The 16,223-nt window shown below is 42.5% G+C and overlaps 1 protein-coding gene across 4 annotated transcripts in view; it reads right to left on the bottom strand.

Annotated features, from left to right (window-relative positions):
- Positions 1-10,037: 10,037 nt before the first annotated feature.
- LOC106812046 (RNA-binding protein 4.1-like) overlaps positions 10,038-16,223 on the bottom strand; it is a 10,771-nt gene continuing 4,585 nt past the window's right edge. For 2 of the 4 annotated variants that reach the window (XM_014815806.1, XM_014815803.1), the window contains exons 4-8: positions 15,339-15,445; positions 14,532-14,681; positions 14,083-14,250; positions 13,876-13,914; positions 10,038-11,362 (exon numbers count right to left, since the gene is read on the bottom strand). In XM_014815806.1, coding sequence (XP_014671292.1) covers positions 11,101-11,362; positions 13,876-13,914; positions 14,083-14,250; positions 14,532-14,681; positions 15,339-15,445 — 726 coding nt within the window. In that variant the 3' untranslated portion in view covers positions 10,038-11,100. Of the gene's footprint in view, positions 11,363-12,164; positions 13,584-13,875; positions 13,915-14,082; positions 14,251-14,531; positions 14,682-15,338; positions 15,446-16,223 lie in introns of those variants that run through there. The other 2 variants (XM_014815805.1, XM_014815807.1) reach the window with 2 other exon arrangements.

The raw sequence follows: 16,223 nt of genomic DNA, 5'->3' as shown, positions 1-16,223 counted from the left end.
TTACGGTCGGTCCTATACCGGAAAGTACCTGCGTCACTATTTTTATATAGCTTAGGGTTACTTTAGGGTTTAGGTAGGGTTAAGGGAGTAGGCTGTAAGGCGACTCCTAGACTCGTTAGTGGAGTAGGCGAGGTAAGGTCGGATATTAGATAGTTACCAGGTACTGTTCCGGCCATATACGAACCGTACCCAGAGGTTTACGCATCACGGCACTCCAGGCGTTACCCGGCGAGGAGACTAGACCTCCTCAGCCAGTAGTAGCTAGTAGTAGTATTACTACTAGTCCTAGTTAGTAGTACTAGTAACTAAGAGCTAGCGTGCACGTCTAGCTCCATAGCCTCTAGTAACTATAGCCCGCGTCACATTTGGCTGCGCAGAGGCTCGGACATTTTCAGCTAGATTTCGCTGCTGCAACAGTTCCCAAAGTTCGACGAAAATCGCTTACAAACGCGCAATGATTTGGGCTTTTTTAACATTAGTCTACTCTAACGGTGGACATCTCACCTATCTTTTTGAACATTTTTCACAACTTAGTCACCTCGTATTTTGGCAGGCTCTGCAACATTTTGAGGTGATAAGGTGATAGTGAGTATGGACGGGCAACGCGAAGGACAAGAGGGGGGGCGTATCCCATCTTCCTCAGTTGATCTATATATCACTATAGCATTTTATAGTTTCAATTTGTGCTACATAAAGTGACTGTTATCAGGTATTTGTAGATTTTTTTTTGTTGTGAGTGAGTATTCAGCGTTTTATTATGTCGAAGAGGATATTCTATGCGTGAGATATCTCAGCATTTTATGGCTTGTGCGTGATTATATTGTAAGATCAGCGTGAGGAGCCGACCAAGCACACACATCGAAAAGCCGGCTGCTCCGAGATTTAGGTTTATATTTTTCGTATTGATAGCAACGTGAAGAGGCAGCATGCGAGGAGAAGAAGCGCAAGGGGGAGTTTTCCCGATCTTCCGCAGAATCTATATAGCTATTTACTATAGCTTTTCCATTTGCATCAATTTGGTGATACTAAATGTGGGACTGTTTTCAGATATTATCAGACTTTTTTTTTGCTGTGCTGTGAAGATATCCCACTTCCAGCATTTTATCTCATTGATAGAGATATTTCATGCGTTTCGATATTCAGCTTTTTTGGCTGTGCCGTGTAGATATTGATTAGTCGCAGTGTTGAGCGTGAGCATTTGGTCAAAATGCCTCTCGAGTCTGCACTCGGTCAATGCGTCGAGCGTTGGACGACAGCCCTGTCAATACTAATAGCCAATTTAATAGCTTTAGTTCCTCACATAGTCGCCACTCTGGCTGTACATGTTTGAAATTATTGTGGCGTGCCGAAACGCGTGAAGGTTCACGGAATAATGTCAGGGCAAAACACATGGCAGCTTTATGAGTGACTGTATATATACATACCGGTTGACTACCGAGTTCGCAACGCCACAATATTTCAAAACTGCTACAAGCCAGTGGAGTGCCTGACTTTTGACAAGTAATAAAAGCTATTAAGCGCATAAATACATGCGTGTAAAGTGTAGGAAGTGTTCAAAAGATAGCTTGTGAGATGTCCACGTCTAGATAGATAAAGTAGTTAAAAAGTCCGATCATTTTGGCCACCATCAGCACAGACGACACAACCGTTTTAGTGAAGCGATTTTTCGTTGCGGAACTTTGACGGAAATGTTTGCGCTAGCCAGCCGAAATCTAACTTGAAAATGTGTCTAATAGCTGCGGCATAGTAATTACGCGGCCTATAGTACTAGAGTTAGCGTGACGCCTGTGGTGATACTACGGATTAGTGTAGCAATATGCCGAAACTATATGGCTTCTTTATACGCTGTATTAGGGCTGAAAGGATTCTCTGTCACCCGCCGTAACATAATCGCGAAGAGGTACCCGTACGGTTCGATATATCGCGAACGACCTGGCGTACTATATAATATGTTCGGACCGTACACAGGCACTCTGGATGTCTCAATTTAAAAAAATTAATGGTAAATAAAACGCGGAATGTACAAAGTTTTAATGTTTCCCTTACTCTATCTCAGCCAGGCAGGTTTTCGCGTGCGGAGGACCTGCTATGTGCGTGTCTGACAGATGCAGCATATTGGCAAACCGGAATTCCAAGTGATTAAATAGGCGAAAATAGAGTTAGGATCATTAAGACTTTGTGTACATTTGTGTTATTTACCATTAATTTTTTTATTGAGACGTTCCAAGTGATCTTGGAAACGTACCTCGCTTACTCCGACTCCGGATCGATATTAGTTTCATTACTCTTAGAGTATGTGACAGGTATTTGCGCATGCTTGTTAAATGTATAGTATGAGTTCAAATGCCATGGCAATCTTTGTCATTGTCAATCCTCCGTACGTGATATAAACAAGTGCACGAGATGTAAAAGTGAGCAAGGAATGGCCGGTTGTCCGATAGAGTTTTGACTATGGTTTTTGGAGCTCGCCGAAACGCTGAGACGCCTCTAAGTGGCGTTGCGCACATGCTTCTTTGTTTTTCTCTTGTTTTCTGTTTGGGTTTGAATCTGCGCGTGTTTTGCAGGAGTAGGAATATAGTAGCTCATGCTCTTTTGTTTTTCTCTGTTGTTTCGCTTGTACTGACACCATAAACAGTCTTACTAATTCCCTACATTGCAAATTGTATTATATAAATGTTTCAGTGACTGTGACCGGCACGGCTTAGGCCGCCATGTTTGTTTATGCGACCGTTTTTCGTGTGCCGAGTATGCGCAGTATTGATACTGCGCTGCTGGCATTGCGCCCTTGCAAAACATACTATATTTTATAGCCCCATGCGCCAGATACGGAACTATCCTCGCCATGGCTATGTATCTAGGACTTCTCTAGAACTTATTCTAGATTCTTCTGACTTCACTAGCATTAACGCTCCATCAAGGAGCTAATATAACAGGAGAGGAATGGATTGGCTGTGTGCTGTTTCGCTTCAAGCGGACCATCTATTGGACCATAAATCAGTGTTGAAAAAGGCTGTGAGGCCGACCCAGAGACATAGAACACTAATTCTTTTCATAGCGCGCTTTGACTGATCACAAATTTTGGGCAGACTATGGCGGCCGCGCTTCTTCCTTTGTTATATTTAGTCCTTGATGGCTCATAGGATCTTGTCCCACGACCGGTACATCGGAGCGGGTATACCTGGTATGTTCGGATATATCGGAACGTAGACCTCGGTTAACTATCTGATAGTGATATGGTGGGAGGGAGTAGGAGTAGGGACTCCCTAGAGCGTTTGTGGAGTTGTGCCGAGTACGGTCGGCTATTAGATGTACAGACGGTACGTATACGGATATAATCGGAAACAGTACCCAGAGTACCCTTCCAATAGTACCCCTAGGGGGACATAGACACCCTTCAGCTCCTTACGATCTAGGGAGTCGGCTCTACGCCTCTCCCTAACCCTAACCTAACATATTAGATATTACCAGGGTACTCGATATATCGAACCGTAGCCCAGCGACGTAACCTCCAGATAGTACCTGGGGGACATAGACCTTATGAGCTGTATTAGGAGGATCCATACTAGGATATGTGATAGTATATATCTACTGTACCAAGGCTTTCTTTGCACAATGGTCTTCCTACTTTTCTTGGGAGAGAACGTCTGCTTTGGTACCCACGTTTCCTACGTTTTCGGGGTCACTGTGTAATATAATTGCAAGCCAGTATTTTCTAGTTTTTTAGAAATTTTAATAATTGAATCATTACTACGTTAGGCCAAACACAAAGGATATGTGTGGTTATATTTATTGTTCATTGCCGCTAAAAACTAGCGGTAGGTTAGGTAGGGAAACATTTTATTTTCTTGAAATTTTTATTTCGAACCATGTCTGTTAAAGGATAGTGCTTTGTGTTTTTGAAGCAGGTAACTGTGCCAATTATTTTTTTTATTCATTTTATTTACTATTTCTTTTTATCTTCTTTTACGTTAAAGAAAATTGACTATTAAATTGTTCTTAGGGTAGCCTGGGAAATAATAGGGATCGGTACGGTCGAAACCGTACAACACTATATTTTGTTTTAGTGTCACTTAGTATTACTCTACCTCATGCCGTTTGCATAGCATGAGATCACATTGGTCGTGCGACATAGAAATCTTCATAGTCCTATTAGTCTAGCGTATTTCTATGTGTTGTGGAGTTGCATTTACGAATTAGTGATACATAGGGCTTAGTTACAAGTAGATAGCCTCCGGTGTGTTAGGTTACTTTTAAGTATTAAATCAGCAAGCTCATTTTATGCTATGTGGATTTTAATGATAAATATTTTTCAGGATTTTCTAAACTGGCTCATTTTTACAACAGATTCAGGACGTCAGCTCACTGCTTAGGTAGCGAATTGTCAGTCACAGCTGTGCATGGGAATAGAGGCAATACTAGCTTAATTGGTTAAAATATATGCATTTGTCCTTAATGTATGTTTTCTAATATTAATTAATTAGAAGTTTCATGCAAATTCGTCCTACTGACACACTTTGCTATATTAGATTCTGATGCAATGTCCGCCACCTCTGTAACAATAATCAGTGATTATGCATCGTTTTGTTATGTTCTAGCATAATTACTGCACATGTTTCAACGTCATCAGCAGCAAAAAATGACACTTAGTCGCCTACTATACATGGTCTTTCAAATTTAAAACAGCGTGTACACATATTATAAAAATGTAAATGTTACCATACTTATATTAATAAATCGTTCTAATGGATGTACTGTTTACTCAATTATAAGTTTCTGGTTTTAGTTCAGTGGCCGAATACCATACGAGACAAGTTAAAATTGTATAAATGTGCTAAATGTGAGATTTAATATTGCACTGTTTTATATTGTCAATGAGGTGAGAGAAAATACCAGATTATACTATTTTAAAACTTAGCAAGTAGAGAGTCAGAGGGGCCTATGACCCGCTGCAGTACCTGTGAAGCATATCAAAAATTATGTGTCCATTGGCTTGCAGTGAATATGAAATCGTAAATGTCTCCGACATGTAAAGTGGTCATAAAATTTGGCCATGAAACGTTTTTCTTTACTTAAATTTACTAATGCACAATAACGTAATTATTGCATGAGTATCGCAGCTTTTCTAGCTAGCTGACGAAGTAGATGCGCTTGTAGAATCGCAATGATTTGATCCGTACCGTCCAGTTCCAGTCAAACAGTTGGGCCCAACAAATCTTACCAGCTCAGATTCTTAATTTGATCAATAGACTTAGTGGACCATAACAGACAAGGTGCTTGATAGGGCTATAACGTACGAGGATATAATAAAAAAGAATAGTGAATCTTAGTAACAAATGAGTGCTGTGAGGCGCAAAGTAGCACTAGGCTTCGAGTCGACCCCACATGAATTAATATGAAGACACCATGCTTTGTTGCAGTTGGGAGCCACGTATGAACTGGTAATATGAGAACAACTTACTGAAATCTGCACACGTACTAAGAAGCTAGGGTTCAGTATGAGCATCCGCACGCACTACGAGTGATCGAGGTAATGCACAAGTTCTGTTGCTTATTAGCTCAGCTGACGAAGTCAGATGCAGCTTGTGGAATCGCATGAATGTCCGTCCGCGTGTGTCAACAGTTATGGTACAAATCTTAACCGCTTGCACCACAGATTCTTGATTTCGGGACGTCGGGGGGGCGTCGCGAAAAGGACTCGGCGATGTCGAATTTTGGGTCAAGGGTCAAAGCGTTGAGATGTGTCAATGGAGGGGGAATATTTCCCATTAACTTAAGGTATAGGAGGAAATACGGAAATGCGCGCACAAATCTCAATGGCTCGACCTATTGCTCTTAATATTCGGTGTATAGTGTGATGGGGAGGAAACCATCACCAGTGAGAAATGGAGGTCACAGGTCAAAGGGCAGTGGGGGAAAAGGTCAGATATCAAAACATTTTCTGAGGACATGGTCTAACGGGACGCGTGCAAATTTTTTGTTCAGCGCTGACCTCCATTTTTATCACTTTATTGAAAGGACCATGAATCTACTTTCGCTGAAGTGCGAAAGATAAGTGTCTGATAACCTTCTTGAACCCTCAAGGGGGTTAAAATGGATTTGTGACTGTTAACAAAGACTGAACTGCTTTTGCATTACAGCCCCTCCACTGCCTCACGCCACTTCACTAGTGGCAACACAACAAAACAGTGCTTCAAAAATATTTGTTTTTGCTGGCAAGTCATAATTATTGTATCCCCGAACGAGTTCGTGGGGATACTATGGGTTTGGCATCGTCGCGCCGCCGCCGCGCCGCGAGATTCCTTAGTGACACGCTCTACTGCTTTGGCAGTTCTTCTGCGTCAATCTTTCAATTTATCGAACCATGAAGCGTGCATTATTCGTAAAGTGAAGACGCAAATCGTTTTTTGGTGTGGGCGCAGTCATCGTTGCATGGCTACAAATTCTTGTCGAATATTCTAGAACCTGTTAACTTTTGCTACTTTTTTTACTCCGATTGTCATGAAATTTACATTTGCTCATTAAAAATTTATAATAACAATGTAATTTTACTTCAACGTGCTTTTGTATGAAACGTACGCTGACGTTTCGCCTCCTGTCAGGAGCTTCTCAAGCTAATTTGATTTTAATCAGTAATTTGACCCCAAGTATGGACTGTGAGTGTGATAAATAGAGCTAGTCCATACGTAGCAGGCTGTATCCCTCGTCCCGGGTTGTGTTTGGCGTCTTGCGGAATCCGATAGCGCCTCTTTCGATCAATGTGTTTTGTTGGTCCAGCGATCAATGAAATTTCGAATTCTCCCAATCGATAGGCATGTGAAGTTGTCCTTCGTAATGCAATCAGCAGATCGCGGATTTGGTGATTTCAGAGTAGCCGACCTGGTTTTTCGTTGGGCCTAGTGAACGATTTGAACGGTGCTCACGGTGTCTACGTCCTCTTTGCGTGATTCTTGTTAGGCCGGGGTCTTTTAAATTTTCGGCCGGTTTCTTCTCATGTAACTTCTTTCCAATAGGCACACGGTATCTATAGGAGCAAGTCCGTAATGTTGTGCATGCTCTGTTGTCTGTCTTTTAGGATGTACCTAAATGCGTTTAGAGTTTTCAAAACGGTCTCATGTTGACGCCACACCTGCTATTTTTTAGTGTGACGCTAGAACTAGTCGTGACCCTCTGAGCTAGGGCTAGGACGATTTCCATCGTCTTCGGTTTCTCGTGCGAGTTTTCTTTTGGGATGTACCTGTTTTTCTTGCCTGTTTGATCTCTTGGGACACTTACGAAGTGTTCAATTCGGCAGATAGCAGGCCAATTCCCTAATGCGTCTGATTGTGTCGCGCGCGTTCAGACTCCCGAGTCCTCACTCTCAGTTTAATTTCTGTTTCTACGATTCCAGTAGCGTCCGATACACAGAGTTTGTGGCTTGACTGTGTGCGTGTGAGGTTTGAAGTTTTAATACTGGTCGATGTGGGACTTTTATTCTCGTACCACCGGTCGTTTAATGCAGCCTCTACATCTGGTTTTGGATGAGTGTGTCGTGGGAACGGAATTTTTGGTCAAGTTCTTCTGTACGTAAATTTCATATATTGTTGGTACTGTCGACTGCTGGTTGACGACCGGTGTTCTGTCCATTGTTGGAACGTTAACACAGACTTGATGATTTCCAATGTGTCAGTCAACATAGGCGTCTAGCCACAATTTTGGGTTTATGACGATCAGCGCGATACGCTGTCGAATGGATCACGTTTCAAAGCATTCACAGGTTAAGGTTCCAGCGCACGATAGGTCCCCGAACCGCCACACTGCGCCCGACCCCGCACTCCTCGGACGCTTCAGTCCCCATCTCGCTCCCAGCTCACCACGAGAGCGTGAGAACCGGGTTACCATGCAGCTCCAACTTCTGCGTTGTAAATTTCGGTACAAGCTTGAATTTAAATATGTGCGTCATAAGGACAAAACTAGTGGAGCAATCGATGTTCGTGCTGTGCTGAATGTGTTTGGTTGATTGCTTCAACGTTTTTGTCTGCTCGAAGTCTCGATTGATTATGTGTTATCCGATTCTGTCGATCGGAGGTGTTGACCCAACATCAACCTGGGGACGAGGGCGGATGACAGGCTTAGTCAGTGTGGATCTAAACTATGACCCACCAACATTGGTGTGTCAAATGATAAAATCAGTTGCTTGACCGAAAGAAACTGACCTTGACAGGAGAGCGAAACGGTAGCAGCGTACGTTTGATACCAGCAACGGGCCTTGAGTAAAAATTAACTTGGTTATTATATATTGATTCTACACGAATGCAACTTATTTAATGTATTAAAACTGTTATATTGAAATTTAAATTTAAATTTAAATTTAATCTTTGTATTAAAATTTGTATTAAATTTTTGATGATCATCAAATCATATTATATATCATATACAGTATATATATAGGACATGTTATATCTGGCTCGCCTGTCTGACCAAATTCCATTGACAATCGGGTTAACAACAGCAAAGCTTTCAAGCGTTCTACGAGAGTGATTTCCACAAAATGTTGTTACTCAATGCACGATGCCTCGCCACACCAAAACGATTGGCGTTCTGTCGCGTTTACCATTAACGCGACTTTCATGCCAAAGTTTGAGATCATCGAGATCGGCGTTAAAAAACTGCCACCAGCGTCCTGGACCTTTATTTCGACCCTTTACTTTGGACCTTGATCATATTTCCCTTCGTCGTCTATCACCTCAATTGACATTAAGCACGACCAAAACTTGGATTGCTTACACCATCTTGGGAGAAGGTCTGTCGCATACCCAAACACCACCACTGCCTTTGACTTAGTTTTTGACCATTCAACGTTCGACTGCATTTCCCTTCGGCCTCCTAGGGTAACCAGATATCCTATATTGCACATTGAGGCACACCAGTTGTCATAACAAACCTTTGTCTTTTGTGACTTATTAACTATTACCTTGCCTTCTACACTCCTATTACAGAGCTATTACCATTCATACTAGGATCGACGGGGCGAGGGGGGCGCCTAAATACAACAACGACCCACAGCAACCACACACGACGCACCACAACCCCCCAGCCACATCTAAACGGAACTCTGTGCCCAACCAAAAGAACACACAACCGCCCGGGGGATACATGTAGTTGGCGACAACTGCTCGTTTCTACTTATCCTGGTGAACACCTGCTATTAGCTTTGGAAACTTTTGAAAAGAAATTTTAGATATATAGATGCATATTTAATTCCCTGTGTAGCTGAAGTTTCTGATCTACCCACAATGGTATATTATATACACCTAGCTCAAGCACCTCACTGGATCTACGGCAGACACGTTTCTTGAGTACATTCAGCGCAACCTACCTGAAGGCGTAGCAATGAAATGCACTCGGGTGAGCTTGTTTTGTATATATCTCCTTGTCATGCCGACTATTTCTGTTATTATGCACAGATATATGTTCGATGTGTGATCAAGCATGTGTTCCGATGACAGCACATTTTCAAGCAATGATGCCAAGTGGTTACATTGTGAATATTCATTATTTTGTTAAAATTCTAGGCTTTTTCATGCATTGAACTCACTCTCTGAGATACAAGGATCCCACCCTTGTACACTTTTGGTGATATCAAGCATTATAAATTAATCTAATTTTTGTCTTTTTCTTTTCCAATAATAGGTGGAAGTACAAAGGTTACCAGAACACATACACCCACCTCACCAAAAAAGCATTGAGGAAGGCGAGGAAGCAACATATCTAGAGTGATGAGGAAGATGCTGAAAGCTGCAGCACTGCAACCAAAATCTACGGATTATGTAAAACTGCAGTAAATGCGAATGGTTCCTAATCGTACCTTGTACGTAGTCGTCTTTTGCACAAAGTACCTTGTAAATATTTAAGTCGATTAAAACCCAGTTGAACTGTGACTGTGTACAAGTTTGGTGTTCTCTGTTATGTATGCACCGTTTTTATGGGAAATGTTGGAACTGATACAAAGGCATGTTAGAAGATATGGATACTCAGATGAAGGCTATAACCAAAATTTCTTATATTAGATAAATTTTTATTAGACTTTTCATATTATAGTTAGGTCGAGACACGATATTAGTTTTGCAGGTTATGTTTTAGACTTTCAAACGGTCAAGTGTTAAAAGAAATTTGTACAAGAAAAATTTCCAAGTACAAAAACATTTATTTAACAACCTGGCAGAAACACAGTGCACAAATGCTATGTACCCATACCTTCCTTCTCCATCCTGCCATCTTATGTTTACACAAAATACATTTAAAACTCAGAACTGATTGTGCATGTGCCTCAGTGTAGCTCACAGACAGTATTAGGACAAAATTTTACAGACATGACAATTATTACAGTACTCCTCTAAACGCAGACATCTTCCGTGATCAAGATACATGTTGATTCTGATACGAAATTTCAGTGTAAGTATCTTACGCTTGATAGCACATAGGTTTTATACTAATTCCTGGGGTTAGGTGGAGAATGACTCCCTGCACAAAACAACTACCGATCTTCAGACCGAAGACAACATAATAAAAGTACTTTGGAATGGCTACAATCAGTGAATATTTAAACACTTTGATATCTTTTAAACTTATCTCCATCATAGTTCTTGGATATTTCCAATTGGAGCATATGACTGGTGCCGGCTAATAATGCACTACAACAGACCAACTGACATTGACGTTTGGTCTAGAAGTTAATTAAAATTGCATTTGATGTGGCGACTACATATCTGTTATACAGAGAATGATATCCACATTATGACTGTGTGGTATAACTTGTGATTTACAATGCTACACATAACCTTTTATACAGCCTACAGACACGAGTTGTACTTTGTCATGGATCAAAAATGTAAATATTTTTGCCAATTTAAACAGCGTACATTTCGTAGTCGCAGTAGTATAGAACCATCTATTTACACACCACACAATATAAAATATTCAAGCATGCTTCCCAAGGACAGGACTATCTTTGTTTACACAACTTCAAGTGTGATCAGTAAGTCTAAGGTCAACTGCTATCACATACATTCAATGGAAATGGTACATGATCGCTGCACTCTACTGTGGAACTGCACAGGCACATCAAAACTCATAATACAACTGCGCCGAGGAATTGCCGTTTTGCCCCGGCTGGTGCGGTTTCGATGGCCCATTAACCTGCGGATAGCTAACAGGTGGTGCTCCGGCTGCCGGATCAGTGCCATACTGTGCTGAGGGGTACACTGCCTGCGCATCACTGGCTGTGGGGTAGGCGTAGCTGTTAGCTTGCGCGGCAGCTTGCGGGTCTGCGTACTGTTCACTTTGCTCCAGCATGCGATAGTAGTTCTCCCATTCCCTGTTGTACCTGTGCGAACACACATACGCACGTTGGAAAAATAACAATCACCAGTGCAAATTTACTATGTATATTATCAGGAGTCTATCAATAGACTCCTGATATTATAGATAAAACAATCGCGCATTCCGCTCCAGAGCAGACTGGTTAACTTTTACAAACATAATTAACACCATTTAACTTTTACGTTAGCTGCTCACATTGTGCTATGTAGAAGGAATACAAGGATTACTAGTAGGACGTATTATCCGACCACCATGAAAAAATTATAAATATGTTACATATAGTAAATCGAGTAAATGTCGACAAAAATCTGCGCGTGCATCTTTTTTTAACCCCTTAAACGGACCGACCGAATCGAATGCACGTGTAATCATTTTCTGTAGCAAGACGATAACAAACCGAAAGAGCTTAGTGCGTCTCAAGTCCTTTCACTTGCCTTTCTGAACTCTGGCAGCAAACTCCCACTGCCAACATGACGCGCACGTGTCGGATGCACCACGATAAATCAGCACCATTAAACATTGCAATTAGCACATCGACCGAAGGCGCGACATCTGCAGAGCAACTAAACGTCGTGGCACGTTCGATTATCCTCACGAAGGTTAGCCGCGCACGAAACCGCGCACGATCGAAGTGTGCGAAATAAAGAGTGAAATGATATATTCCGATGCCACGCTGGCTGTCTTCACGTTTATTTACCGGCTCGCACACGAAGCTGAGGTTCCGTGCCTACAGCTCACCGAATGAAAACGACTACCAACGAACTTGCAACACGACAAGACCTCAAGAAACAAGCGACAACAGCGCATTCAGTTTTCTGCGATTACACGCTGCATAATGTATGCATGTCAACCATTTATTCCAGGAACGTATATCGCTGCCATGCTCTACACCGAGTGGAATGACAGACTGGTTACAAACACGTCACGTCTTAAACATACAGTCCACTGCAACATCAAGAGAATTACGTTGCTTTTTTCCTTCTTGGGTACTACGGGTACGTATATTAAATCATATTATGGAATACTACACATTGATAACTTCTAAAACGTGCTACTTGTCTATATTAAAGAAATATCATCACTGGTTAAATAAAGTTCTGTGCAGACTGACATATCTAATTATTAAAGAACATTAATAGCTCTTAAAACTCGAGAAAAACTACCTTACACAACCTACACTGACAATTACAAGGTAGGGTCTGGAAGTGCATGTTATATTCTAATCTTGCTAAAATATTAATGAAATTTCATCAACTGTTAGAGTTTAGTATGCTTCTAAAGCTTTCAATCTGACATACGATTAGGTGCATAAACACGTCTACGATATGCAAGGAATTTCAGCCATCTTCCAGGCCCTGCCTACTTTAAATGTACACACTCATAGCACAAAAGCTCTACACGTGTAAGTTATCTCTACATATATTATATATGTACCTCAGAAGTTACCAGGAATTAAAACTGCCAAATAATTTCACGTTCGTTACCGCTGAACAACGCACGCAGAGCAGAACACAACAGCCGTCACGTCACGCTCCCGACCACACTGGCTCGATCACACGCACACAACACCGCTGCAAACCAGTTCAGCGCCGCTTTCTAACACGTCACAACAGCCACCGTGCGTCGTTGCCGCCGGTGACCGCAATGCTCGGACCGCCGATTAACGCCTTCGACCACCGACCGCAGTGTTCTGCCGCAACCGCTCCGTACCGCCGGAACCTCCGACCGCTGTTCCGTGTCGCGTCGACCGTTCCGTGTCGCGTCGACCGTTCCGTGTCGCGTCGACCGTTCCGTGTCGCGTCGACCGTTCCGTGTCGCGTCGACCGTTCCGTGTCGCGTTGACCGTTCCGTGTCGCGTTGACCGCTCTGTTCCGCTTTGACCGCTGTTCCGCCGGACACACTGACCGCTACGTCCCGCTTCGACCAAGGATCGCACCGATTTACCGACCGCACGCAATTAACGACCGACCGCACTGATTTCAGCCACTGACTGCAGGGATTTCACAATTGAACGCACTGATTCAAGCACCGATTAGCGACGAATCGGCCGCCACCACCACCCGCGACGGCTCGACCGCCAAAGTCCGTGCCTGAACCACTGCCCGCAATAGTTAACCACTGCTTTTAGTTATGGAATGCACTCGAGTTAATATTGCGACGTCTGATCAGTGGGGGGAGAGAAGTAGGGCAGGGTGTGCGGTGGTGGCGAGTAGCGAGTCGGGTAGCTACATTCGCAAGAGGAAAAAAAAACAGAAAATGAAAACAAGCCGTCCGACCCTTAGTCGAGTACAAGCAAGTCGTCCTAGTACAAAAAATGTCAGTGAGAAACTGCAGCGTACGCACGGGCTTACAGACATGAACGACATCACCACCGGCAATCCGCCGAAAAAGAAAACGAACAACGTTTGAATCGCTGACTTTTTCCCATTGAGATCGCGACAGAATGTGCCGGTGAATGGAACCGACAGACAATATGAAAACAAAGATTGAACTACGGCAAGCGAAATTCTGTCTTACCGATAGTACGGGTCGTACTGAGCATATGGATCCTGATACCTGCAACATGATAGTAAACAAAACTACATTTGAAGTCACAGGACAAACCAACATATGCAAAATCCCCTGGACCCAAAACGTCAAGTCACTACAAATGTATGCTGCCAATGCAGATCTCCAAACGTACTTCACACTGCGCGTAAGATGGATGAAAATATTTCAACGTACGCGTGCGACGGGGGAGATCGGCTGCGATAAGCAGGATACTCAGTGGAGTGGTCAGCTGGGGGGTATTCCCGTGCATAGTAGTCCCTCGGTGGTGGCGGTGGGGGCAGTCGACGTCCGTACGGGTCAGGGTATGGTCTGGATCTATCCAAAGGAGGTGACGGATACCTGCTTTATGTGGACAAATGTAAGAAAGTAACTCCTAGGAACACACAGAATAGCCAAAAGTTACTCAAAGGACACGATACAATCTTGTTCTACGAACACAAGGGAAGCACACGTTACTTCACACGTTACTTCACAAGTTACTTCACCCAAAAGATGGTGTGAATATTTAATAGGACTATGTCACTACGTTCCAGTTAGACAAGAAAACCTTGCTAAACAATAAAGACCACAAGTCTATGTGTCCACGTGTCATTACAATCCCTAGTAACATTATTGCAATGTACCTGTCTCTGTAGTAAGGATCTCTGTAAGGATCTCCATATGGTGGAGGCGGGGGATACACGCTGTTATCAGCTTCGTAGGGTCTCATGCCTCTACCTCTAGCGCCTCCCGTACCTCTGCCAATGCCACGTCTGCCTCTAGCAGCCTGATCTCTGCACATTGTTAGTAATAATGTCTTTACCAAAAGCCTGTCTAATCAATGTGTTTTCAACATCAGGGTTCTCCAAGCTTTTTCATTATAGCATGACAGGTGCTGCCTTTAAGGTCCTAGTTGCAAAGGCGATTTGCGTGCTAGGGGGTCCGGGGGCTATGATGTTTAGAGTGGCGGGTGCATTTTAGGATGGCGGGGCACGACGATAGCCTGGCGGGCCGCCTGGCTATGAGTGCTCTTGGAGAACCCTGAACATGTAGCTTAAGATGTCATACAAAATTGGTCGCTTGCAAGCCAGGAACTAGACATGAATAGCAATACTGAAAAACCATTCTAGGCACATTGAAACTTCGTCAAGAAAGACCACGTAGCATTGGGGCCCATTGCCAGACACAAAATTAGTCTTAACATTAAGCTTAACATTAAATTTTTCTCGAAGACTGGTCTGTGCCTGAAAAACTCTTTACCATGTTTTTTAAGAAAATGTTTATGTTAAGCCTAATGCTAAGACTAATTTTTGTTTCTGACAATGGTCCCCTGGCGACTTGAGAAAGTTCATTCCAACATGATGAACAAATTCTCTACTAATCGTACATAACATTGGCCTCAACATTATGATGATGTACCAATCACAAGTTCAATGAAAAACTGGTCATACTTTGGATTTGTTGGACAATCTCGAGACCAGTGTCCCTCCATTCCACATTTGTAGCAACTTGTTTGGTTGCCCATTCCTGGTTCCCTTCTGACTGAGCTCTTTGAAATCTGGAAGTTATATAATAATGACACCCATCAAAAAAACAGTTTAAGGTGCTTTAATTTTACATTTAAACATACTTGTTTAACCATTAACAGATATACAGAAAAACTTGTGAATGTTCATTACCAACAGTTACAACGGATTACACTCAAGCTTTTGCACTGGTATTGCTCTGATAGCTAGTAAACGTTTATTGACCAATGCATCGAATCAATCACACGTTTTATTTATAGACGAGATGTATCTCTATGCTCAAGCTGGAAAATTTCACAAGATTCCCTGCATCTAATTACGTGATAACACAAATTAGAATTTTTTGTGTAAAAACGGCATTTGGGATATTTCTCAATTATCAGTGGGAAAGCATAATTTCCACCACAATTTAAGCACAGATGCATCAAAATCGTGGGTTAGGATTTTTCTTGAAGTTTCATACTTTGCAATGTTTTTTAAAAACTGCGTAAAATACATTGTATTTTCGGATTGGTAATTATTGCAAATAACGAACCACAACTAATAAAATATGGTACTTAATATCAAACTATGACGCGCATGTTTACAGCACTTCGTTACCATTAAGGCGAGTGAAAAATTAAATTATTCAGAGTTGGGGAATGCGCACGACCATATGTTCGCGACGCATGCTCAGGCTGTGTAGGGGGGGCTGGGGCGGGGGGGGTCTGCGCCGTCAGGGGGGGTGTGGTGTGGTGTCAGTCGTATCAATGCTATCATCAGTTGGATTTCTTAAAAATGAGCCGGACTCGGATAAGGAATTTGGTCAAT

This window comes from Priapulus caudatus, unplaced genomic scaffold (genome assembly GCF_000485595.1).
Source record: "Priapulus caudatus unplaced genomic scaffold, Priapulus_caudatus-5.0.1 Scaffold603, whole genome shotgun sequence".
Lineage (NCBI taxonomy): Eukaryota > Metazoa > Priapulida > Priapulimorpha > Priapulimorphida > Priapulidae > Priapulus > Priapulus caudatus.
The sequence above is the reverse complement of the archived record's forward strand: the minus strand, read 5'-3'. Positions and strand labels throughout refer to the sequence as shown.